This window comes from Zosterops lateralis (assembly GCF_965231275.1).
Source record: "Zosterops lateralis genome assembly, chromosome: 5".
NCBI lineage: Eukaryota > Metazoa > Chordata > Aves > Passeriformes > Zosteropidae > Zosterops > Zosterops lateralis.
In genome coordinates this window covers 52,744,291-52,772,093 of record NC_139766.1, presented here as the reverse complement: position 1 = coordinate 52,772,093, position 27,803 = coordinate 52,744,291, and the positions used below count along the sequence as shown (strand labels likewise).

The following is a 27,803-nucleotide window of genomic DNA, read 5'->3' as shown; positions in this document are numbered from 1 at the left end:
TAATAAAATTTGACTCAGTATTTTCAAATTTTTGTGCTCTCTTCACCCCCTTCCAAAGGATCACACACTGCTTTAGGCAGAACAAAAATAGATTAAATCAAGGTAGTAGAAGTTTAAATATTTTAAGCACTCTTTTGTCATAGTAAAACATCTAGAATTCACAGTCTTATTGCTCAGTATTTGGGCTTTTTAAAATGGTATTCATATGTCTGCTTTAAATAACCTTTCAGTAAAGCTCTAATTGTACCTGTAAAAAGTAAAGTAGCACTTGCTGTACTTGTGACTGTTGTCCCGGGAGACCTAATACATACTGTGAAATACAATGATTAGATCAAGAAATGTTACTCATCCTCTTTTCATGTGAAATGTGTTCTTTAAATTACAACAGAAAATGGAAATGACACAAAGCAAGTCCAGACTAGCTGCAGGACAGGTTGGCATTGCTGAAGGAATTGCTTATCAGGAGGATACAGAGGAATGAATCGTAAAGGAACTGCATGCAGAATCTGCCTTTCTGTACTTTAGACTTTGCAGATAAAATTGATGTTTTATGGAATTTTAGGTGCTCTTAGGGTAGTAGCCCTTAGTCATGATAATCAAATCATGAAAATATTTTAAAAATTTGAATTTGAATCAGGCAACTAATTTCCTATGATTGGATCTGCTGTGCGCAAAATCTGACTTGTGCCACAATGGTAGTGATGGCTTTAGGAAGCCAGAGTGACAAAAATAACCAAAAGTAGATTTCCTCCAGGTATTATCTGTGTTTGTATTATTTTGATTTCTTGGAAAATACCAACAAAGAGAGCTGATGTGCCAAAGTCCACCAAGTGAGATTTGCTTGCAGAAACTAAGACACATGGTCGACATACCCTCCTCAAGCCGTAGTGACCTTTCTGTCCTCGCATGCTGAAGACTTTGGTCTTGGCATCTAACTCTCCTTAAACTTAGCTGCTATTAATCACAGAGGAACAAAAGTCTTTTTTGTAGCACCTACTTAGGCATGTTGTTTTTTCTTCCTCTCCTCAGAGAGCTGACATCGGGATCTCTGCCCTGACCATCACCCCTGACAGGGAGAACGTGGTAGACTTCACAACACGCTACATGGACTACTCGGTGGGGGTGCTGCTGCGGAAGGCAGAGAAGACAGTGGACATGTTTGCCTGCCTGGCCCCGTTTGACCTCTCCCTGTGGGCCTGCATTGCTGGCACAGTGCTCTTAGTAGGGCTCCTGGTCTACCTCTTGAACTGGCTCAACCCCCCGCGCCTTCAGATGGGATCCATGACGTCTACAACTCTCTACAACTCCATGTGGTTTGTCTACGGATCCTTTGTGCAGCAAGGTAAGACACAGAGGGAGGCTCCTACTCTGAGAGAAAACCTGTATGACCTCCCCATAGCCACAGAGACCTTCCTCTCCCCTGCCTCCCTCCCACAAGGAACTAGGAGCACTGGAAAGTCTTGTCCTAAAATATTTCCAAGATATTTGGCTGCCCTGTATGGGAACCCTGAGAAGTTCAGAGCACTACGTGCCAGCTTATGATTTGTTTTGTTATTACAGAAAGGTGACTTTTCTCTGAGTAAAAACAAAGGTATCATCATTTGCTGGAGAATTACTCAATATTATCAAGTGCTATGTTCTTACCCAGTCAGACAGAGAATGCTGGGATTTGGATTTTGAACTAAGTTTAGACTAGTCATCAGTGCTAAATAATCTTACTGTGTCTGATATTCTTTCCTTCCTCTTCTGATTTATTTCAATTTCCCTATAGAATATTTAGATTCAAGCTTCTCTGGCCTTCCTGATTGCTCTCTAAGTCCCATCTAGCATCTGGTGTAGCCCAGGCTAGTCCCCGGTTCTGCTTAGATTCCCAAGTCCTTCACGATCTAACTCTTCTGGCAGGGTTTTAACTATGCAGCCTAAAGATGTCAGGGCCTGCAGATCTTGGCTGAGTATATACTGCTTAGAAATCTAGTTGGCAAGTTGGGGTTGTAATGCAAAGTCGAATAAGAAAACACAGCTAAGTATAAGAGCAAAGGCGGTTTAGATAATGACACTTGGCGACAAAACAGAATGAACACCTTCTTGCTTATCCATCTAATTGTTCCTCAGTCACTGCTGGCACTGCAGGTACACCTGTTTTAATTTCACAGAGCATCTGCTCTACAAAGAGAGCCATGGCCACTACAGCCCCAAAATCGCAGACAGTTCTTTGTATTTTAACCTGAATTTGGATGGAACACTGTAGGTTAAGGTGTCATATTTATGTACTACTGGCAACGTGTGATTTAGCATTACATTATTCTTTTTTCAAAACAATCAGATGACTTCCATAAAAGCTAAAGGTATCCATGAAATCAAGTATGAAACTCGTAGAATAGAAAAAAAAAGCTAAAATAATGTCACTATCCAGAAAAAGAAGAAAAGCTTAAGCTGAGACTTTCCACAAGAGGGGTGATTTTAAATACATAAGCATAGGGACATTACTCTTAAAATTATCATTTGCATTGAGCAGTGATGGTCAGCTGAGGAGAGCTGAAGAGATAGTTTCAGGGCTTTTGTGATTTCTTTTTATAAATAAAACTCAAGACTTCAGAGTAGCTGAGACCCATGGACGTTTTTTGAATGTTCGTGGGTGGGTTTATAAAACTCTCTCTCTCTCTCCAAAGTATCCTCAGTGTAAGTGTTTAGGGAATCCAGCTGTGAGAGAGCAGTTGGTCTGTTACAGAACGATACTCATTGTATCTGTCTTCCTGTTAGGTTAGAACTTGTGAATTAGTTTGTTTACTGCATGAATGTGAGTCATTCCACACAGGTTTATTGGCCTGAGCATCCCTGCTGTAATCCCAACAGGAGTCCCTAAAAGCTTTCTAGGAGACTGCCCAGCTAAGGTTCAGAGGAGGCACCACTGGTTTAATACACTCAGTCTGAACAATTGTTACCTGAATTGTTTGCCTCATGTTCATCCAAGGAAGCCTGTGTTGCCTGCTTTCCTGAAATTTCCTAACTCACAGGTCCAGAGTAGTAGCCCACAAAGGAGCCCTCGGATAGATGCTCAGTTAGCTTAAGAAGAAAAGGATTTTTTTGACCAATCCATGAAAATGTGTGCTTAAGGAGAGCTTAGAGAAAAACCTTGAATTCAGCATGATATTGAGGAAGAAATTAGATGTAAAGAAGGGGAACCAGGTGGCAAAAATAGCAGAATTCAATAGGGAAAGGAAAAAAAAAAAAAGGAAAGAAAGAAAAGGAATTTATATGAGCAGATCTGCATCCACTCCCTGTAGTAAGAGGTGTCACACATGAGGGACAACTCGGTAAAATCTACTGGTGGTACAAAGCATCTGAGGGCACCAAAACTGTTGTGCAACTTCAGAAAAAGAAATTCACAGAACTGGGAAGGTGGGAGGAATTATTTACAGAGACAGAGACACCTTACCATTCTACCATGTGGTTTTTTAACATAACTCTATAGAACTCACCAGAATAATGTAAAATATTCACTTGGCTCCTACTGAGTGAGGGAAAGCTGTAGACATGTATCTGTAGCTTTGTTCTCTTTCAAACAACAAGCAGAACTGTCCTGAATTAGCTAGAAGGAAAAAATGAAGCACATTGAAAAGAATTTATACATGACACTTACTGACTGATGTAAACATAAAGACTCAGAAGAACTCAGAAATTCAGTGCAAACAAGTAAGAAATCCATTTATAATGTCAGCCTGTATTTCACATTCAATTTGAATATAACAAAAAACTGTATAAGCCAAAGCATTATTGTTTATTAATCCTTGTGAATACAGACAAATGAAAATAATTTTCATTGACAGGGTAACTGGCCATTGTGGTGATTTAGCCTCTGTTTTCATTCATCAGCTCTTCATTCAGCCAAAAAAACTGCAGCTTTTATTTGTTTTGGAATAGTAAATCTGTTGCTATTAATTCTGATTGGCAAATCTTAAGTGTAGCAGCATGGGGCATTTCAAATACTGTCACGTTCACTTAAGAAATCTTTCAGCAGCGATTTAAAGCATGACAAGGTACTCATTTCTGTTATCAAAACATAGAGCCAAAGATCCTTTTATGCCCTATGCTGGCAGAAACAAAGCAGTGTGAACCGAGGATTGCTTGTGCTTTGCTAGTTCTGGGTTCTTTGTTTGGGGTAACAAGTGATTTGTGGCGTCATCTTCTCTTTCTTTCCTCTAGACAGAGGAAAAATTTTCAAGCATGCAGACTAGCTTCAGAGCTGCCATTGCTTTGAAGACAAGAGCCCTCTGCTGCAAAAATACAAGTCATTCTTTAAGGAAACTCATAGACTATTATGATTGAAACAAAAAGCTCATTTCTTCTGAAATAGTTAAAAACTTGGCAGATTTTAGCAAGTATCTTTAGTCCACTGTGTCCCTTTTTATTTTTGTTCAGCCTTGACTCTGATGTCTTGTTCAAATGCTATTAACAAGTTTTACCATTTTTCAATTTTTGAAACACTGAAGAAAAATACTTTGTCATTGTCTATAGACAAAAGTCAACACAGATCAATCCAATGGTTTTTAAGACAGATCTATAATTACTGTCATACTCAGTTACAAAATTTAAGGGGTTTTTTTTGCTTCCTGAAAGGTAGACTGAAACTTAATGTGATTGCTACTTGTATCACTTAAACTTAGGTCTTGAACTTGGCTTTAAATTTCTTCCCTCTATATTTCAGTGATCACTCTAGGCATCATTTTGAGACTGGTAGTCTGAAATATATTTTAAGTTTCCCTTTTTATTTGATGTTCATTATTGAGATCAATCAAAATAATTTACTTTTTTTTTTTAAGATACATGAGGATAAAGCTGCAATACCACTCAATTAATATAAAAGTATATAAAATGCAAAGGGAGTTTTTTATTCTGTACTCAAGTCCTTCATTATAAAAATAAATTTTTAAAAAGGGCAGGCAGTGCACTGAAATGCTTTGGCTTCCTACCCAATACACCCACTGAATCTGCAATATACCGTGACCACTAAGAAGGCAGAGACTTTTAGGTGATCTTAGTCATGATGCTGTGGATCATATTAAAAGTAAATGCTTATGATTCCGAAGTCAAAATTCAGGCATGAGTAGTTAAGATAGTATCTGTTGTCTTAGAGTTGTCTATTCATCTAAAGATGAAGCAAATTGATCAGTTCAGACTGTGGAGGATTGCAGTTGTGATGCAATTTAGTGTCACCGCTTCTGAATTTCTTCTTCTCCTTTTGCTCATCCTAGAAAACTAAGTGCCTAAAGCTGTGCATTTTGCTTCTTCTGAATATTACCTTTGGCGATTGGATAGAATTCTGGCTCTAGGCAGCCCTGCTTGGGCACAGTGTGTTTGGACAAGGTCCCTTTCTACTTCAGAGTCTGAGGGATATATGAAAAATAATATATTATGTTGTCTTTGCTCAGCTTTTGTGCTACTCTGTACAACCACAGTTTTCCTTCTCTTGAGCCATATGAACTCTCAGAGAAGAAATTTGGGGGTTTTAAGAACTTTACTGAAATCTTCACCAAGATCAAACGAATCAAGTTCCTGCCATAGTCTGGTGCCTTTAATACTTGCTGAGAACCTAGTTTAATCTCCTGAAGGTTTTCTATTAGCGTCCTATTAGGGGCTCTTGTTACAAAATGCTCTACGGAGCACTCTGCTCTCACCAGTACTGGAGAAAATCAATGATTTAAGAAACAGAAGTTCAAGACTAGAGTTACTGCCAAGTATTTTTGTATAATAGATCAGTTTTTAAGACAGGTAAAATGCTGCATAATTTTTTACCAAGGGCTTGCAGAAGAGTGTTTTTGAGGATTTTGTTTTGAAGGCAGCCTCTCAAATTTTGCTTCAGAATTCAGTGATGAGCTAACTTACTGAAATAGATTTCAACTGAATGTTGACAAAATAATGAAGTTAGAGAAAACTACGTTTTATATTTGATATGAAAGACACCATAAAAGACTTTGTCTCTATCTTATCACACTCTCCTCATTTTGCTTTGAATTTTTCTGTAAGAGAAGGTATTTCTGAATTGGCCTGGCAGGGTTTTAGATTATGCAGGTAAAGATGCAAGGCTCTGTTTTGTTTGGGTTTGGGGTTTTTTTTTTGCTATAATAGAAAATATCTTTTAAATGGCTGAATCATTCAAGATTTAATCACTTCTTAGTGATTGCAACAAAACAAACATTCATTATCGTTTTATGAATAGAATTTGACCATGGGATAATGAGCATTTGAAGTATTAGCTGCAAAAATATAATTTTCTTCAGAGATCTTAATACACTCGCTCAACCTAGGAAAGTTATGAAATGGATGATGCTAAAGCACCACTGGTGGGCCATTTCTTTATCCCCTTACATTTGTTCAAAATGCTGGTCTCAACTAGAGGTTTTGATTGGTCATCAGTGGTGTCAGTAATGGCCAATTATGCTAATAATACCTGGTAAATGAGCAAATCTTACTGTTTGCCTTGTGTAAATTACATTTCATAGGAGCAATAAAACAGCCTCCAAGATTCAACACTTCAAAGTCATTATAATACTTCTCAGATTAAAGCTGAAAAGCTGCTCAGAATTCTCAGTCTTCTTCCTTGTATTACCACCCAAGGTGTGATATAATCCTCCTGAAATGCACTGCATGGAGTCTGCTGTTGCTTAATAAATTACTCCATCTTGCTTATCTCACTCTTGGCATATCCCTATCAGCAGGAAACCATTACACAGTAGCAACATCCTTTCTTAGTGACATTTTCGCTTAATTAACTGTACAACAATCAAATATTTAATATTCAGAGGAAGACACTAGAATCATTCTGGAAAAATTCTGTTAGAAATTAATTATATCTTCACATATGATATTTAGGTGCAAAACCTGATTTATTGGGGAGAGAGGGTATGTTTAGAAATACAAACAAGATCCAGTAAAAAGGCTTTAGGACTGGAACCTAGTTCCTAATTTGGTTTCTGCACCTGATCTGCTGTCTGACCACAGAAACATTATTTAATGTCTTAGATATCAGCTCTTAGTTTAAAAAGGGAGATATTACCCATGTTCTTTCATAAAAACATGTTTTATATCTTCAGATAGAAGAAAAAACTTAAATGCCAGTCTCATTAATTAACAATTTTAATTGCTCTTCAAACTAGTGCCAGTCTTGACATATTCATGTAGCAAGGGGAACAGTCTTACTGAGCTTAAAATGCACAGCACTGCAATGGGAAAATGAAAAGTCAGATACCAAATATGTTAGGAAACAAACTACACACACCAGCAGATTTGTTTGTGGCATGATAGTTCCACCTTAAAGTATGAGCCCTCAAATCGTTATTTTGATTAAATCTAGACTAGTATATCAGTAAGTGTATTTACCTTCATAAAGTTATCTCTCTGAAATGGGAACTGCAGCTCAGTGGTACCCAAGCTCTTTTTGCATGTCTCAGTGGTTTGACCAGCCCTCTTGACAGCATCCAAAAATGAGTACATTTTGGCAATTGTGTCCTGTGTCTCAAATGCATTTGGAAGCCACAAATGATCACTGAAACTGACAATGTGTGCTAAGAGTTGCTGTTGTGTATGCAGTACACTTTTGTAAGCCTTTGCTGTAGCTTTATGTCCTTTCAGAGGTTTATTTGATTGTCTCTTTTTGAAGCTGTAATTTCATGGAATAACCATGCTCCAAGTAAAATGTTCAGTAGTGTGAGCATTTGTTTGCAGCAATGTGATATTACTAGTGTGAAACTACCAGGGGATACCCTTGGATTTTCCCCTAATTTGAAGTTAACATTCAGGAAGTTCTCAGAGGCAGCTTAAATAATGCATTTCTTCATCTTCTCTGCACGTGGTTGCTTGAGTAATAGCACTGAGTCTGTGAAGCACTATATTTAGAGATTTTGTGTCTGATATACTGTCTGTGAGGAGGTGGAGAATGAATGGCAGTGTGAAAGCCCAAAAACTACCTTAATTCCCTAGGACTGCCTCTTGATTGACTGTGAGAAGGCAATGTCTATCTGGCTGTATTGTAAACCATGATCAAGGCCAAGTGAAGTAGAAGGAAAGTAGAATTGGATGTCATGGCATCTGTCCATCATTCTGTGTTTTTCAAAAACATCCTAAGGTGAATATTTTACTCAGAACAGGTTTTTTTAATTGTTATAATTTCCAATATGACTATATGCTGTCATTGGGTAAAGCATGGATAAATTAAGTTTGTTTGTTGGATTAGGTAATCAATTTTGAGTTTTCAGAGTTCACCTGTGTATAATATACATTTGAGGAAACAAGGAAGAACAATTTAGTCAGGAACTGAGTGTTTCTCGCATGGACAAACAGTGTAATCCCCATTTTTATCTTCAAAGATGTTCAGAAGCTGAAGAGGCAAGTCTTACTTCTCCTGCTGTTTGATATTGCTGCACAGGAGCTTACACGTAAATTGACAACTTCAGTTGTTTAAGGTAGGGAGGAAGTGAGAAATGAGTTTTAGCTTTATTAAAAATACTCCCTCTCTGCTTGGGATGACAAGAGTCATCTGCAAACTATCAGCCTTTTTCAGCTGAGGACCCCCAAGGCACCAGATAAACATGGGGTTTAGAGGGAACCCGTGGTAGTTTTCTGTTGCTTTTCTGCCCTGTGAGGAGTCCCTCCTCTGCAACAGCTGTGCCAATAGCTACATCCACCCAGGCAGATCCACTTCACAACATCAACTGGTGGGTAGGTGCCAGGAAAATTGCCTGAAAGCTGTAAAGACGGGAGTAGCAGAGGTTTTCAAGCTGCTGGCAGGAAAGTCTCCCTTCTTCAGCAGCTGAGGGTTTTTTCCTCAGACCTCTTGTAATACTGAAGTGTTTATAAAAGGAGTAGACCAAAATTAATATAGAAAGGAAACAAAAAATGCCATCAAATGATTTTTTTTTAACCCACCTTTCCCTGATTGTTGAGGTGAAGGACCAGTCTCAGCATATATGGTAAAAGAGGGCTTTGGGGGGGGGGGGGGGGGGTTGTTTGTATTTTTTTTTTATTTAGTCAGCTTCCCAGCATGCAAATTAAGGGGATTACTGTCATTATAACAGCATCCTGTTGTAGGAATCTCCTGCTGCTTAATTTTTATCCTTCCACTGTCAGTAGTGGAGGGAGAGGTCTTAAAGTAGGACTTCACCTTTTCAGCATTTTTGAAGTTAGTGAGATGGAGCTGGGTTAAAAATCTGCAATGCCTCACCTACCAGGCAAAAGGGACATGAAGGAACATGGGTAGTTTTGACTGAAGTCTTGTCTTCCTTCACACTAGGACAGAGTAAAGGTAGGGATGAAGGGGAAAGAAAGTCATCTGCAAACAGGCTGTTAAGGAACAGTGATAATAAATCTGTTGAGTGCGGTGTTCGTTGTTCGTGCCCAGTTATACTTGCTAATAGAACATTTTTAGCCATAAGCATGTGCCTCATTTTTACAATGGCTTTTTTTATTTCTGTATCCCCAAAGAGGAAAATCCTCACTATCCTGTAAAGTCAGCTTTGAAGTCACTTTTCACTTCTGAAAAACCTGAGTTGTGATCTTAAGCAGGATGATAGCTGATTTGCAGTGAAAACCAGGTTATTCGACTTTCAAACATAAGCATTCGTATTAGTGATTTTCATCAATAAATGACATTATAGCATTTTTCTCTGTGAAACTTAAAAGGATGAGGATTTCATTCTGTCCTCTGTTCACTGTCATAATACTACATTAGGTCATCTGAGTTTTAGAGATCACTTTGATAACAACATTGCAGGATGTACCCCAAGTTGAATTTTAGTCTAAATTTTAAAACGTGTTATTTAGGAACATAATTAGAGCTCCTGAACTGGTGATGATTGGATTCTATAAGGTTAGGAGTTCATTACAGAGAAGCATTCTGAAAATTAAAGGATAACTAGAATTAGTGACATGAAAACTGAACTCAGGTATCTGAGATGCCTGTGATTCAATTGCCTCTGAAGTAGTCAGGGGTCACTCTGTACTGATGGATGCTTGGAAAACTTGGAAGAACAGATTTATAAAACAGTTCATGATTCTTTTAAAATTCAAGCGAAACCATACTTTTTAGTGTGTAATCATTTTTTAAATTCCCTTTGCCCCCTAAAATCTTGAGTTACAGAATTAAGTAGAGGTAAAAGGATCATGGGGAAAACTACTTGTCAAAAGATGTGGGGGCTTTACTGGAATAAGTGTCGTTATGGTCACACTGCGTTGTTTTGTATTTTGCTTGGTTCACAGTTGCTCAGTTTCAGCCAAAGGGGACTCTCTCCCTCATATTCATAATGTCCTCTCTGACAGGCTGTTAGCTAAAGCTACACTTTAATACCTCATTAATTACATTGTTTAGCTTAATGTTAATCTTACATACAGATGGTCTGTTTTCAGTCCATTGTGCACAGTTCTTTCTGCTGTCCCTGAAGGTGCTACGTAGAACCCTGTCAATAGTGTACAGAAAGCCCACACTGAACAAACTGTAAGTGACAGTAGCACATACATTATCTCCTCAGCCACTTATGAATATGTACCAGAGATGATAATTGTGGCTGATTGCTTGAGGCTTCACAGCGTCTGAATCCAGCCATTAGTAATTGAGAGATTTGGTTTCAGCATCTCTTGAAATCTGATCTAAACGTTGCCAGTGTGCAAGGTTATTTGTTAAGATCCAGTGCCAATATCCTCTAAAATAATAGCAAGCATACATCACTTTGATGCATTCCCAGTGGCTTCAAATAGTGCCTTTACACAGGCATGCAATCAAGTGCCAACTTAAAAGCACACATCACATCACAGTGCTCCTGAAGAGCATCCCCAGAGGCTCCCTGTGTTTGTTGAAAATGCACATTGAGCTCTAATCTGTGTTTGTCTCTATGTGTGTATATTAATAATTATATTCTGTAAAATTATTGATTATTGTCCTATGTTTTGAAAATGGCAACAAAGACTTATATGATCAGAGTCTTTTTTTTTTTTCAAAGAGCTTTTGGTAAAATTGCTAGGTTTATTGCAGTTATTTATGATTATGTAATTGAATGGTCCTATATTTGGTAACCTCAAAATTAAATTTGAAACCATGCTAAATCTTCTATTAAACTAGTGCATTTCAGCAGCATTAATACAGTATATTTTGGGCAATGGATTCATGAGAGGTGGACAGCAAGCCTCAGTTCCAATGTGGTCACAGATATCAAAAGATGCATTTTCAAATACAAAGACATGTAGTTTAAGATGAGTAATTATTCATCTAAGGGCTCCCTGTCACTTCAGCAAGTACTAGTAGATGCCTTCATTTTCATTTTAGCTGCAGTCATTCCTCCTCTTTTGTAATGGCAGCAAAAGAGTAAAACAAAATATACTTTGTGATACATTTTCCAGAACTTTTAGAAGCACAGTAAAGGCTACTCATCCCCTCTCTCTCTGATTATGCTGCACAGGTCACTACAATATATTGGCACTATATTAATGCGCACTAATGTTTGTAATATTTTCTTTTATCTCTTGTGAACTTTGATTTCCAGTTGGAAATGTATTTTGCTAATACAGGAAGACAGAATGTGACCAGTGCAAAATTGTTAATATCTGAAATAAGTTATTAAGCTTCTGGGTCCAGGCCTAAAATCAAGGAATTGATTCCTGTAGGTCTTGAGGATTCATCCTGTAAATACTAGATATTAGGAATGAAAATCTAATTAATGTGTGTAATTAAAGCATCACAGACACCAGGAGAAGCTAGGCCACAGCCATTTGCTGAATGGTGATACAACACGTTTCTCTTCCCATCTCTTGCATTATTGCCACCATTTCAGTAAGATGGGTGGAAAGAAACGATTTATTGTTGTGGAGGGAATTATAAATATATTATAACTGATATGTTATGCTAACATCACTTTAATCAGGTAATTATTAAAGGACTGTTTGGCCTTTAAGGACATTGATTTAATGGGAATTAATTTAATGATTGAACACTGTTTGTGTAACATTATCATTGCTAGTGATGCAGAAAATTGGAATCTCAGCTCAGCTGACAAGAGTTTAGACTTTTTATTATCACATTAGATGGAATGTAGTTATTAGACCCTTTTTTATACTTTCAGAATATATTTAAATATTTGGGGTTTATCTAAAAATTTCTGAATAGATAGAAAAAGTAAGTTAAAATTTTTGTCATTGTACTGCTCACCTTTTTTCTAGAGGCTTGAATTTCTGTTTAAAATAGCCTTTTAGAAAGTCCATTTGATTTTGGGTTTGACTTGCTATTGCTTCTCCCATAAAACAAATTTTCTCTGTTTTCATTCTCTGCTTTCTTCTCTGCAAACCTGATGATTTTTTTAGGAAGAATAGAGTTTGGCTGCTGGAAAAGTTTTGCGACTTTAAAGACACAGCAGCTTTTAAAAGTAGCAGCAGAGCACAGGTCTATCTAGATTATTCTGAGGCTGAATCCCTGCATTGTCTAGTCACAGTGGAAATGGTGAGCATCATAAAAGGAGTGTGTTCAGTACCTGAGGTTAAGACAAAGTTAAAGCTGACCTTTATAGTTACAACTCCTAGTTACCTAAAGGTATGTTGTCTCTGGATGCCCTCCTTGGTTTGCCCTTAGGAGTGCTGTTGTCACAAATTATTTTTCATCTTCCTAGTGCCTCTAACTGCTGTTGTATATAAATTAGACCCAGGGGGAAAAGGGGAGCATGTAGTGAAGTTGTGCGCCTGACAGACTGCTGCAAATAGATTAATTTTCAAACAAAATTTTACACCAGGATGTCTGACAGTTCCTGCTGTATCCTGGCAGAATTTTCCAAGGGAGTCTGGTGGCGAAATGATCAGCCCTCTGTCACTAGAATGAAGCTGTTACAGTACCCACAGCGAGTTAGGCAGGCTGATACTTGAAGACTGATAGAAAAATAATTTGATAATAGACATGGAAGAGACTTAAACTTACAAACACAGTAGGTTACTCATCCAGTGGTGAGCAATGCTGTAGGAGGCTGAAATGCTTTGCACTGGGTAGCACTGACCCGTTCCTTGATGCTAGAGGATTTTCTAGCTTCAAAGAGGATATTTTCAATGAACATGACTGAAGAACCTGTATTTTAAGCAAAATAGTTTGTGAGCAGGCATTTCGCCCATCTTTTGGATATTTCTATTTCTCCATCAGGTCGTATGTCAAGGCCCTTTGACCAGATTTATGAGATAGGTTTGCTGGGCTGTAACTTGATGAGGGTTTTTGTGGAACTGCCACTGGTCCTTGATTAGTCCCAGCATTTGAAATCTCAGCATGGGTAATCTTTTCCTATTAATGAGAAAACAGAGCTGAGCAATGAGCCTTAGTATGTGAGTCAAGTGCCAAAGGCACATCCAAACAGATACACAGCAGTAGCAAATGGAGGATTTTCAGAAGGAGTTTTCAAGACATGAAACGTAGCTTGGAGGTGCCTGCTGGCCAGCAGTAACAGAGGGTGACAAGGTAGTATGGTAATCCCTCTCTCAGATGGGAACTGGCTCATGCCTGGCCTCCTTGGTAGGAGGTTGAGGGAAGCCTACATCTGCCTCCACAAGGCTGTGCATATACCCTCAGGTTAGCTGGCTTCCAGAGCTGCTGACAAGAATCTTTACCATGTATAAGATGCAGCTTCTCAAACTCCTTCACAGATTTCAGATAACTAGGAGTGAAAGAAGCCTGAAGGAGAGGAATGATAGTTTTGGATTTTCTCCCTGTCACATAAAGGGGAGAAATAAATGAGGAGAGCTTTTTTTGTGCATCATTGCTTCCCTTCTGGGAGTGCAATGAGGGCAATGCTTCCCACCCAGCTGAAAGAGAACAATCTTCCAGGGAGAAAACGTAATGAGATTAGTCAGGAGGTCATTACACTAACAACAACAAATGGAAAGAGTAAGTGATTGTTTAGTTCAGAAATAAGACATTAAGGGGTGAAAAAATTAATCAGAGCACCAAAAGACAAAGTGAACACATTCTTTAATTGCTTATAGACCAGCAAGAGAAATCTGAATAATAAACAAAAACAGTTAGAAATACAGAACTGATCTCCATGGTGTTTCTGAAATCTAGTGGGAACACTTGGAAATACTGAAAGGGGAAAAAGGTGTCACTATGTCACAATGGCATTAGGTATTTCAGAGGTTGAGAACTTGGAAAGAACTGATCTTGGTTTTTTTTCCTGTGATGGTGTGGTAATAGCTGGAGCACAAAATGAGATGGGAGACAGTGTCTGCTGCAGGCCACCAAATCACACTGGAGTGGAGGATGGTTGGCTCCTGTAGAGCATCTCTGTAATGCCTAAGGGAAAATGTGAGGTGGAAGAGGGGCAGTCAGGCTGAGTGGTGTGTTTCAAGCCTCCAGCTGCCCATGCTGAAGTATCTGGAATGCACATGTAAAGCATAATGAAAAGAAAAGTAACACTGATTGCACCAAAGTGTTGAATGCTACAAGCTTCAGAGAAAAAAATGACATGGGGAGAAAGTGTACACACAGGTGAGGCAGAGCTGAGAACAGGAAGGAGAGCACTGAAAACTTTATTAGGAGATACAGAAACTTTAATAGTATTGGTGCATTAGGTGAAAGTGATACTGAAAGGCAATAAATATTTCTCTTCTGTGCTTGTGAAAAAGTAAATAAAATACTTCCTGTGTAGTGGAGGTTAAATGGTAGCTGCTACCATAACACAGTTTCAAAGCAGCAAATTCAAACTTCTCCCAAACATTTATGAGACTTTGCTGTGTAGCTTCCAAGATTTCTGTTTGCTGACTTGAATCTTAGAATATTGAGCAAATTTTAAAAAGATGACCAAAAAAAATTTATTGTAAACCTAAAGACCAAACTGAACCTTCAATTCAAGTTTTTCTTCCATCTTAGTATCTGGATGTATCAAGATGAAGGACATTACAAATATAAACAGACACTTAAAAATTTCAAACTATATAAACATTTAAAAAGTCTACACATGAATTTTACTATTTTATTTAAAAATAGAAAACTTTATCTTTGAGATTTGATGAAAACTTTGATAATCACTTTGGTAAATAAAAAAAAAACTGAGTCCCTTCCAATCCTGCTACTTCCAATGAACTCAAAGAACAGTATAGTTATAATACATATATAAGTGCTCTCTCTTCAAGAAGTAAAGACCTGAAGAAATGCTTCATGTGTGAAACAAGATATCTGAATGCCTCTTTTCTTTTTTTTTTTTTTTTTTTAATCACTACATTTTGATACAAACCAAATGCTACAGGAGGAACAGGTGGTATGGTGAGTAAAACCTATAGCTGGCTCTCAAACTTCTCCACACCTTGTAAGATCTGGCTGCCAGCCCTGCCTCATGATCAGTTCCTTCTCCACTTCCAAAGCCCTGCAATCTGCCAATATGTGCAAGGATAGGGAATTCAGCCACTGATTTACAAGCTTAATTGGAAGGCATTACCAATTCAAGGATTGTATTCTCCTGTAGAATAATTCATCGTGCCTGCTGTGGTCAATGGGTGTTAACTTCAGCACAAAATAGAATATTAAAGTTCAGGTTATAGCATGCCAGCTTAAATGTTATGGACAAATGCATGCAAAGTTCAAGGAAGAATGGAGAAGGAGAGATGAAAAAAAATTAAAATAAGGGAAGAAAAATTCATGATGAGAGATTTCCTGACAACTTCCAAGCTGCATTTACTTCACAGCTGGTAGAAATAGGTATAGGCTTCATTGACTGTAAAATATTTTTTTGTCCTATACTGAATTGAACATTTCCAATTGAAAATGGGAGAGATTTTACATTATCAAAAAAGTTTTTAACAGAACAATAGCAATAGCTAATGCTCTGAATGTTCTACCTTTGAAGAGCTCTGCTTTGCAGAGTTTTGCAAAGATCACAGAGCTCAGTCAAACTTTAGGTTTTGTTTCTTGTGGAAATAAAAAAAAAGGCGGAAATATGAAATCCCTTTTCCTCTTTGTTAATGCAAACTACTTCCCTTACACACACTCTCTATTATTGTCCCTTTCACAAAGAAGACAGAAGACATACATCGATCTAAGCTGTTTGCAACAGGCATCTGCACTTCTTTATTTATGGAAATTGCAGATGCACAGCTTAATTGATGTGACTGTTCTAGCAGGCTAAAGGCTAAATTGCAGCCAACTTCCAAGTCCTTTGTGCTTTTTTACCAAACGCCAGTAATTCTCTGAATGTGGACAGAATTTTTGTAAGAAAAAGCAGAATCTAAATCTGTCCCCAGATAACCTACCCTATTATTTCTTCACCTTCCTTTTCCAAGAGCAACTGAGATTCTTGCTTTTAATTTTGATAGCATTACAGTTCCTCAACAAAACAGTCACCATTAACATATTTTTCATGGTTCTTTAAATTATCTGGAAAACTCCTTACATAGAAATTCATCTCACTGAAGTTTTTCTTCAGGCAAACAATTGACAAATTGAGAACAAGATGTTTGGAAAAAGAGCCTATGCATTTTGAATTCTTCAAATTTAGTCCAGAATTATAAAATACCAAGATCTTACCAGGCTGTGATGCTGAATTTCCCTATTTTATCAATTTGTCCTGTGTTTTCATTCCTCCTTCTTGCCTGTATTTCTGTCTTGTGATTTTTGACATGAAGAAACCTTTAAACTGAATACTAGAGGGAAAATATTTTTTAAAGTAAAAATATGTATGGTAATCGTATAATTTCACATTTTATCTTCTAAGTTGGGTTTTAGCTTGATATTTAAGTCTGTCATAATTATACATTATATTGTTTGCATTATCAAGACAATGGATTGTTTTTCCTGCCTCCTATTTAGCTTGAAGCACTTAGAAAGAAACAGGAATAAACAGAAATTTATAAGATAAGTTGCAGTCTAAGCCTGTCATCTGAAGTAGGCCAGCATTAAAATTATCTAGGATTGATGAAGGAGAGCTGCATTAGATGAGAGTGGGAGGACTAAAAGTAATTTCTTTCACTGTGAGTTCTACAGCTTTTTCAGAAAACTTCCAAAAAGATTGATTTTTCTAGTTCAGTTTACTCTGGAAAATATCTTTCCCTTCCTGCACATGCAATCTGCAAAAATTTAAAGGCATATTAGATTTTTCTAAGTGATTTCAGCACCCATCACATGTCAGGTGAATTATACTGGGAACTGTAGCCACAACATAGGTGGTATGCAGGTAGTGGAATTTTGTGCTGCATTATAACCTACTGTGGAGGTATTGGAAAGGCCACAATAAATGATAACATAACCTCTATATTCCTTTGAGATCTGTCTCTTAGGGTGACAGAGCAACTCCAGGACTGCTGCCTTCTCTAATCTCCATTTGTTCCATGAGTGGGGCTCAGTACTTTTAAGTGCTGCTCATGATGCCCCAACAGCAGTGTTTTCACTGTGACCACAACCAGTGTGCTGACCTCCACTGATGAATTGTGCTATAGGAAAGAGGTGTCAAATTTTTCTCTGGTCATCACTGTGTGTCTGCATTGCACAGGTGCCTCCTTGGCCATTAGGGGTTACTAAGATTTGCTTGTATGGTAGGAAAGACAGCAGCAGGCAAAGATTTGTTCCATTTTCTTGGCTCCCTCCTGCTTTGCTCTGTGTCCTGTGTGTAACCTCTCGTAACTAGAACATGACGCGATCCATAAAGATGTCAACACACCTGAAACTCGTCCTAGATCGTGGAAAGCAGAGCTCAGGGAGGTTTGCATGTCTGTCCTTCCTGCACAGTCCCCATCAATTAATTAAAGTCGAGAATAATAGGTTATAGTTCTCTGTCATGGTAATGTTAATGGAAAAGCAGTGATTGTTGCTCTCCTGAGTGACTTGGCACTCTCCTGCACTGAGAAAATGTGGATTGGGACCAAAAGAAAACTTCAGAAAGTTTTACCCCCAGAAACAAAATAGGGGAGAACTAAGAGGTTTTTTAAGGTGAACTGTCATGGTGCAGGAATTGTTTTAGCAAAGAGTACAATGGAACAAGACTGTATCACATTAATTCTCCTAATAGATGCCAAGGAAATTATACCATGGCAGTAAAGATCTTCTTTGGTTTTTGTTTCTTTTCTTCTTTTACTGGGAAAGGTGGAGTACCCTCTGTGTACTGCTTTAAAAAAAGTCATGCACCTATGCAGTTTTGGTGTCAGCCCTGCTTTAGAATAGATGGTTTAAGAAGCCTCAGTGCAGGAATTGTTAGAGGAGTGAGGAATTGTTTTGATATGTGTATTGTACATGTACGTCAATACAAGCTTTGTTGTCAAGCTTCATTTATTGAGTGCTGGTATACAAGGTACAACTGTGAATTAGGAGCAAGGCTTCACAAACACCTGGATGAAATAAAAGCGCTTGGGCTAACCAGCATTCCTGGATTTTAAAGTCTATTTTTAACATGGGAGGAAAAAGGAAAAGGTGATAGTGAATAGTGGGGACAACCTTACTGAACTATGGGAAAGCTGTATGGACAGTTGGGAATGCTGTGGCTGAGGGATCTACAGTGGCTTTCATATTCACTTGATGCTCAGCATCCTCACTTGAACCGGAAGGCAGGTGTGTGAGTTTAAATGGTCCTCTCTCTTCTGACATTTAATTTCAATTCAAAAATGTGAGAATTTAAGAGTTTTACTCATTAAACTCAAAAATGAAAATGCAAGGATATCCAAAATAGCTTCTTCTCAATCACAGTAGCCATTTCAATTAAGTGTGAAGATTATCTGCAGGGATTGGCATCTGAAAGTTAAAAGGACAAACAGTCTTTTCTGATAAATTAATATAATTACTCTTTTCATTTTATTAAAAATATTTTTTAAATTAAGTATTTCAAAGACAATGCAAAAATGCTGGTAAAGTAGAAATACTCTATTAAAAGTAATTTAAAATGTATGCAGCAGAGAAACCCAAGTCTTTAGATGTTGAAGTTAATGTTCATCATCGATGTTATAAACGCAACGGCAAAAATCGGATTAACAAAGAAACAATTTATTATTAATAAAACGATCCCAATCACCGATAAAAAGAGAAAACCACAAATAGGATTCACAGCGCAGCGCCGGGTGGATGAGGGGACCGCACTCTCAGGCACGGTTTTCCCAAATCCACACGGAGCAGGTCACAGCTCGGGGTTTTATAGGGGTTTTCATGTCTCGAGGCAAAACAGGTGCCCGGGATGGTCCAGCAAATAGTTCAATTAATTTTCGGATGGACTTCCCAGATTTGTCGGACTCTGCAGACCGTATTCCGGGAAGGTCCTTTCACATGCGGATGGAGCTCACCAGCCCATGTTTATTTCAATGTGTATTCCTCGGTGGAGAATTCTCTTTTTCGTTTGGAGAGGAATTTCTCTGTCTGGGTGCGATGCTGATTCTTATCTGGGTTGGCCAGTGTCTTTGTTTCTCCTGATGGCCCTTGTCCTGTTCTTTTTGTCCCAGGACTGAGGACGGTGGGAACCTGGCTGAGGAAAAGTTTCTACGGACCATACCTTTTTCATATTTTATATTAACACCAATCTAACATATCTTGCTATATTCTTTTATCACGAATTTTTACCCAATGTCACATTTATCACAATCGATAATCCTTAGGCTGAAATAAATCTCCCAATCTGATCAGTAGATTCTTATTTCAGACAATTACATGGCATCTTGGAAATAAAAGAAAACTAGTTTCCAGCTGTGCAGGTCTAACAGATTTTGTCTGTCAATTCTGGAATTCTCAAAAGGCAAAAGATTTCAGTGTTCATATACCAAAAGTATAAGGGAATATAGTCAATTATTATTTCACACATGGTACAATTCCATATCAATGACGCAGGAAAAAAGTTTCAAATTTGTATGGTAATGTGGAGCTCCCAGTGTTTTGTATAGGTAAGAAAAATTCTGAATAAAGCTGTAAGAGGATCCTTAATAGACAGCACTGATTAAACATCCATTTTCTGTACATAAGTGAAAATTATTTGTTCTTGGAATAGGAATAATTGTAATTTGTATTCCCTTAAACCGACTTGCTGTGGAAACATTAAGGAGTTTTTACGTAAGTAAAAACTTTTTTACAGATGATTGAATTGGTAACAAATTGCTTTTGCAAATCCCAGACATTGTACCGTAAGATTTTGCATAGGAGAAAGCTACCTTAAAAATGATATCAGTTTCTCAAATTGCTGAGTGTAGAGGGAGAGGAAAAGGGTGAACATCTTGAGCAGCTGACTGTGGGTGTTTGCTGCATTCACTTATCCCCCCTTAGTTACATGTAGCTGTGACGAAACATACTGTAGGGGGATTTAAAAAATCAACGTTTTTCTTCATCTAAAAGTCTGAGATTGATATATTTTTTTAAACAGAAAGAGCTCTTGCAAATACTCCAAACTAGTGGGTTTTGGGGCAGCTATTTGAATAAAAACTGCTGCTTTTCATGGCTTGCATTACTAGGCTCTTGTCACACAATCGATAGTTTGCAGCTCATCCTGGGACGCTTAATTGCTGCTCATGTTCTGTTTAAATGGCAGTTGGATTTTAAAGGAAAGCAACTATAGGAATACAAAACAATGTTTGCTTTCTTCTTCAATACGTGTGATTATTTTTTTTTCCTTCATGTCCAAGTTCACTTGCAGCTAGTTGTACACGTACATATGGTTCTCACGGAGCATCTGCCTGCCCTACAGAACTGTGAAAAGTAATTGTGTTTTGATAGGATTTTTTGACTTTATGTTCCCCAGAATGAAAGAAAAACTTAATTAAGGTTTGTAGATAAGATCTCTAAGGAAAGAAAATTGTAAGAATTTACTTTGGCTGCTTTTGTTCTGAGATCTGGAAGTCTATTTCCATTACTGGACAGGACTGGCAGATGAACTATAATTAAAGGCACAATAGCAAAAGAGATTAAACACAGGAATGACAACTGACAGTGTGGGCTTCCTTCAGTGCTTTTTGTTGCATAGAAAGTGCAGCTCCAAATCCTGCTCAGTTCACTGAAGCACCAGGTTTTAATGAACTGCTTTACACTGTTAACCTTGGGGTCTAGTTATCCTGAGTGATACACAAGCATTCTTCTGCCAAATGAAAACTCTTGCTTTTCCTTCTTCCCCACAGGAGGAGAGGTTCCATACACAACCCTGGCAACACGACTGATGATGGGAGCCTGGTGGCTTTTTGCTTTGATTGTCATCTCCTCCTACACGGCCAACCTAGCAGCTTTCCTCACCATCACACGCATTGAGAACTCCATCCAGTAAGTTGATAAAGAATGATTCAAGGGAAAGGAGGGTGAACATAAATATACATGTAGAGGGGTATAAATGTTCTACTTAAATGTGAGAACAGAAATAAATTTTTATCCTCCTGAGAAGTAGTTGGAAAGTTAGAAGAATGACAATATACCATGGACTGTCGGTCTCCCTGGAGACACTTTGTTTTTAGGATTGTAATTGTTGGCCTCTAGCAGACGCTTTTCCCTGTGGCAGACATACATATGTATGTTTGCACACATACATATTTTGAAAGAAGCAATTGAGTTTGAGATGACCACATAGTATCAGTGTTTGAAATAGGAAAGTAGAAATTGCTGTTGTGTTCTCCAGCTCTGTTTTCCATTCAAATGTATTCCACAATGCTTGCATTCTGACACTTTGGTCAGGAATAACCCAATGCTTCTTCGGTGTATGGGGAACTCAAAGTGACTTCACCTATTCTTGCCAAGGCAGAGATATGTTGACAGCAACAAACAGTAACAAACTCACTCATAGTCATCTTTGCTCCCTCTGCTCCCAGGAGCTCTCTTGCTACATAAGCATCATTCTCTTTTTTCCATCTATTCATTTTTGTTGCTTAATGCCTCCCAAAACCGAATGGGCTGGTGTTCTCCTGTCCCTTTTATGGTGAACTCTTTCTGTCACACCTTCTAGTCTTTTTCTGAAGATCATGTCATCCTTCCATACCACAGGAACCTTTCTAGGCCTCATAACGTCTCTCTCTGCCCTTTTGTGTTCCAGTATCCTCTTCTTCAGCTGCATGCTGAGTTATCCTTGCTCCCGTTGCTCCAGTGACATCCTTCACCTTCAAATGTTCATTCCTGGGTCAAAGCAGAGACTAGAAAATACAGTGAAGCATTAGCTAGCCAAGCACCGTGAGGGACAGCTGGACGTTTTTTCATAGAGGGTTAATCTTGAGCCTACAAGTCTGTGAAAGTATGTGAGAATGATAAAATTACCCTTTCCTATATAGCCTTCTTTGCAAAAATCATAGAGTGACTTTTAAAAAGAGGCACATTTCACTCTATTTCTTCCTTCAGAAGGGTAAGAACTTGACCTTCAAGTCAGACTCAACGCTGACCTTAGGGAAAATTCTGTTTTCCCAGTCCAGTCATTGATTTAAGTCTCTGACTTGTGTGTATCATCACCTAAGGTCTTTCTGCCTTTAGTTCAACTGCTTTCAAAATCGCTCTGAAATTCCCCTTGAGACAGTGAGCCACTATCACAGACTGAGCAGGGGGAGCCTGGGCCTCCTGCGAATTCACAGGTCACTGTGTGCCAGCAGTCACTGTGCTTGCACAAAGGTACTTCTCCTGTAGGTGAGGATTCTCTGTGTGCTAAAACCAGTCCAGGCTTTCACATGGGCTGGTAAACATCTGCAATAGCAGACAAGTTTAAATTGCCAATCAAAGCCCAAGCTGGACCTCAGAGCACAAGCAGTACTTAACTTTGAGTGCATGGTTGTGTCCTGACTCTTGGATGATGGAAGTGGAGGGAGAAGTTGGTGTTCCATGGACCAAATTGCTCAGGCTTTACAAGTCCTTACATTCCAAATGCAAAATTTTCTATGGTTATTATACTTTCTTTCTGAGGTAAGAACCTCACCACTTTCACCTATTAGAGGGCTTCATACTCTTAAGACAGTGATGTATAAAACAGACTAAAGTTATGATAAAATGAGAAAATCACTCCCCTGATACAGTTGTATTTCCAGTTAAATCAAGTTACCATTTTATTTTGTGTTCTGAATAACAGATTTTGAGATGATGCAATACTGCCAGGGTATTTTGACACAACCCAACCATTTGACTCTATAGTCTCGATTATAATCCCTTCAAAATTTCTATGGGAGTAAAATTATATTATGTGTCAATGTTTGTCAGCATTGATATTTTGAGGGAAGTTTATTTATTTATTTAAGTTTTAAAACATTTAAATTTGACTAAGGACTGTGCAGAAACAGCATGGGAATTTATACATGCAAAATAAATTATAATGATATATTCACTCATTCAGTTTGTCCGTACAAGAATGAAATATGCTTCTGCATTCTGCTTTGAAATCATGCCCCTTCTAGTTTTGAAGTAGTCCAGAAAAATGTTAAAGTTACTGTGACAAATGTCTGTATTTTCTTATGATGTGTAAAAAAGAATAAAATATACCTAAACTATAATTTAATACATCTTCAGCTTTTTCTTGCAGTTTATTATGATGTCACAAGAAAAGCCTCAGTGGAATTTTGAGGTTATTATGTACAATTGGGACTACATTGGTCTTTGTGCTGTATTATTTATGGGCAGAGTCACTGAAAATGTTTTATTCAGTAGAAAATGTTGCAGCTGGAAAGCTCCTGGAATGAAAGAACAGACATTTTTCAACAGCACTTCTATCTCAAAAATAGAGTAATTAGATGTGTTTAGTATCCATTAGGGAATGAAGTTATCCTAACTATGGTATGAGTATAAAACTTTAGTTTACAAAACTGCCAAAATTGGAACTTAAGCCAACACATAAGAGAGAGGATGTTTGTTTATCATGCTGAATTACTGCAAAGTGGAAAACATGAATAAGCAATAAAGAAAAAAGCTGATGCTCCTTTTTTGATTTTTTTTTTAACAGTTCAAATTGTACCTTGGGGAGCCTTCAAGGCCAGAATGGAAATGAGTATAAGCATTTTTAAAAATAATCCAGATTCTGCTAGTAGTGCTTGTCAGCTTTAGACAAGCCAGAAAAAGAGAAAGAAATTGAAGTCAGTTGGTTTGCACAGATATAAAAATAGTTAATAGTTTTTCATTTCAGATTTCCAGCTAGTATCAGATATTACAGTATGTCATTGTAGGTATGGTCCTTTGATATCTTTTACAAAAGATAGGAGGATTCAAGCAGCCCACAGCACATTTCATTTCCAATAAGCATTTGGGAGTTACTGCATTTCAGCTTTTGGATATGAAGCCAGTTTGTGTTCAGAGCTCCTGCAGCTTCCCCTGCTCAGCTGGTGTGAAGGTTGGGCCATTCTTCCTAGTCAGTGCCTCATGGTATCCAGAGCTCTATTTTGAGTAGTAAAGCATTCAAATTTTTTTTTAGTCCATGCACTAAGGAGGACCCTTAGAAATAAATATTCCCTTTCTCTGTAGAGTTTCAAGGTAGATCTTTGCTGTATGGCATGCTGTATTTATCTTTACTTGATGGCATTTGTGCTCTGCCTAAATGTTCAATTTGAATCAAATTTTGCGATTTTTAAATTAATTTAGAGAAACTAGAAGAAAAAGAATGAGTGTTAAATCTTCTTTTCCAGAGAAATGGCTACTTTTAATACCTTTGGGAGCTCAGCTTTTCACCTTCTGCCAACACGCAATATCAAGAGCAGAGGCACTCAAGTTCTAAAGTAGTTCCTGGATGCATCTTTTGTTCACACTTGACCCACGTTCCAGATGACATTTAAATCAAGACAGTCAGCATTTCAAATGCCAAAACACTGTGGCAGCAAAGCACAATTTCTGTGTGTTTTAGATCTTTAGATTGCTTTGTCAAATGCAACATAAATTAATAGTAATTAGGAGTGGCTTTTCTTGGTAAATGCCAAATAAATGTGGAGGTCCTGAGCTATTTCTAGGGGGTGTTCATATTCTGAATTTCATCACTGAGCCAGTGTTGACATTATTATGTTTTATGATTCCTTTAGGACCAATTTAGAGTCCATTGGCGGAGATTGGTTTTATTCAAATCACTTCACTGTTTTTCTGGATTAGGAGTGGGTGTCACCACCTTCTTATGGGCACTGACACTTTGCAGGCGGATTGTGGGAGTAGGGTGAACAGAGAAGAAGTTAAAGGATTTGACATTTGAAAGCCTGGTGTTAGGTGGTTTCAACTTTAATCCACTTCTAAAATATGAAAGCGTAAGAGCTTAGATTGTACATGTTGTGGGGGAAAGTCATCTTTTGTCTTCTGTAAAATCAGTTCACATTATGTTCTCCATCTTATAACAAGTGTGTCTTGTTTGATAGGTGAGACCTCTGCCTCCAAAAGTGGAGCATAGTGAGAAAACAGGTCTTTCTTTCTTAGCCATTCTTTTCACAACATTTTGCTATACCGTGATTCACTTGAAGCTAAGAAGTCCTTTAGGCTTTATACAGCTCAGTACAACTGACTACAGGATTTCTGCAAGGGAGTTGCACAGAACATAGTAATTAGATATTGCCCAATGCATGTCCATTAATCTTTTCTTTAACGTGGTTAAAGATTTTTATTTAAATATTATGGGTTTCTGCCACAGCTCACCCTGTCAACAGTCAGGTGACAACAGTCAAACCCCTTGGCTTAATGTGCCCTGTTGCCTAACCCAAATCTGCTTCTGAATTAATCCTTACTGTCCTAGGAAAAAAAAACCCAACCAACAGATAAATGAACAAAATGCCCCACAAAATCATTATAACCTACTGCAGGTGTAGGTTAGCTGGAAAGATTTCTCTGAATTAGTCACAAATAAAGACTTCACTGTAGGCTGTGACATTGGTTGTTTTTTCTGAAAATTTAGTAACTAGTTCTTACAGACAGCTCTCTGCAGCACTCAAGTCTAGCACAGCTAGCCTGAATTGATCTATAACCCAGGTTTACAAAGATATGTTGATGCCCAAGTCTCTAACCTCAGTGATATTTTATCACCTAAAAAAAAAAAATCAGTTACTTCTTTACAAAGCTGACTTTTTGCTTTTCAACATTTTTTGTGTACTTTTCTAACATTTTTGACTGACATATGGGAACATGTTACCAATTCTGAGTCTAGGATTTGAATTTGTAGAAAAGGATATGCTTTGGAGAAAGAAACATACCCAAATCCTACTATATTTTTCTTCTGTCTGGAGGCAGAGATAATTTTTTAAATTGCAAAGTAACTGATTTGTACTAAGCCATAAAATGAAAGTGACCTGACAGCTGCTGCCTGATAAAGGTGTAGAATACTAAACAAAATCAACAAATGCTGAAAAATACATCTATCTGTTAATAACTCTTCTTCAAATGACTCAATTCCTCCTCAGAAAAGCCCTATTAGCCTAGTTAATTTAGGATAATATCAATGCTGGGATAATGTTAGTATTATCCCAGTAATTGAAATGAGAAAAAAGAACTTACCATAAAGGCCACACATATTTTTCCCCCACAATGCTGCATGAGTGATCAACAAAACTAATCTGAATGACCTGACTGCATGGTCACTTCCCTAGTAGTAGAATTTTTCTGTATACAAACTCAGTTAAAGGTATCTTAATTCTTAACAAAATTTTCAACTTTTCAATTTTAACAAACTTTTCAACTTTTACATCTGCTTTTTTGTATTTTTAAACAATTTTTATCATTTATTACCTTATTGCTTGAAAACTAGGAGTTCAAAGAGAAAGAAAGTTTTAAAATGTGAAACTATCATTTGCTTACTCATGCTAATGAGTGCTTTTCTTTGCAGATAGCTCATCTGAGAACTATGAAAAAATTACATTCAGTGTAGGTGATGGAATCAGGATTTGGGCATCAAAGGATCCCTTGTAGGAATTAATTAGATTGACAAATGCTTTTTCCTTATTTTGAGATCTGGTGTGGCAGCTGTGTGATGAAACTGGGAGACTGGAAAAGAGTGAGGCTGAGGATTTACGTGTCCACTAAGTGCATTTGTCTGAAAAGGGAATGAGTTGTTTAATCCAGGAACAGAAGTACACCAACCGATGTGTAACCTATAAACCAGGCTGGAGGCAAAGCAATTTTAAGACCTCTTTCTTCTGTAAAGGAACCTCAGTGGTTTAATAATTCTAGTAGTTCTCTCAAAGTTTGTCATTTCTCTATGTTTTGCTGTACTTCGTATTGTTGTAGCTTCTAGGTTGAGTGTCTCAGCAATATTCTGCAGAGTTGTGGATTGTTAAACAAACAGCTTCTGAAGGTCATATATATTATGATTCCATTTTACATTTTGGTGTGAGGGGAGAGATTTACTGATGTGTGATAGATCTTTGCCGTATTTGCAGCCTGTCTGTGCAGCAATATATACACAGGTGCACCTCCAAGGCTCCCAAACTTCCTTCTTGCTCCTCAGGTGACCAGAACTTTGGGGTTTACTGCCAACAACAGCATTTAGCACATCCATAGAATTTACACTTACATTTATCTTGCTTTTGTCCTCTTGTCATTATTTTCTCAGCACGGAACCTTACCTGCAACTGTGAAAAGATGCAAGTAGGGCAGCTGAGCAGCATCCTGCATTTTAGGATAGCTCATCTAACAGTGAGGCACTGCAGACTCTGGTTAATGCCAGACATGGCAACTACAACATGCCTTCCTGAAGGCATTGACATAATTCTTCTCCTTGTTATTTCCCTGCTGGTGGTGCCTTTGTGTGTGATAGCACACTTGCTTCTCAGCCTGTTTGCTTCCCATACCTGACTGTAGTACACTCCAAGACTAATAGCTCATGTCTTGTGCTGGTTTGCCCTTCTGAAAATAACAAAGTTGCTTTTATAGCCACAAGATACACACAGGAGCTCGTTCTCTTTTGTGCTGTTTTTAACTGATTCGTGGCAGCAGC

General features: G+C 37.9%; 1 protein-coding gene across 1 annotated transcript in view; it reads left to right on the top strand.

Annotated features, from left to right (window-relative positions):
- The window catches only part of GRID2 (glutamate ionotropic receptor delta type subunit 2), a 681,673-nt gene that overhangs the window by 559,404 nt on the left and 94,466 nt on the right, over window positions 1-27,803 (top strand). The window contains exons 11-12 of the mRNA XM_083862309.1: window positions 1,030-1,342; window positions 21,076-21,214. Of these exons, the coding sequence (XP_083718435.1) occupies window positions 1,030-1,342; window positions 21,076-21,214 (452 nt within the window). The remainder of the gene's footprint in view (window positions 1-1,029; window positions 1,343-21,075; window positions 21,215-27,803) is intronic.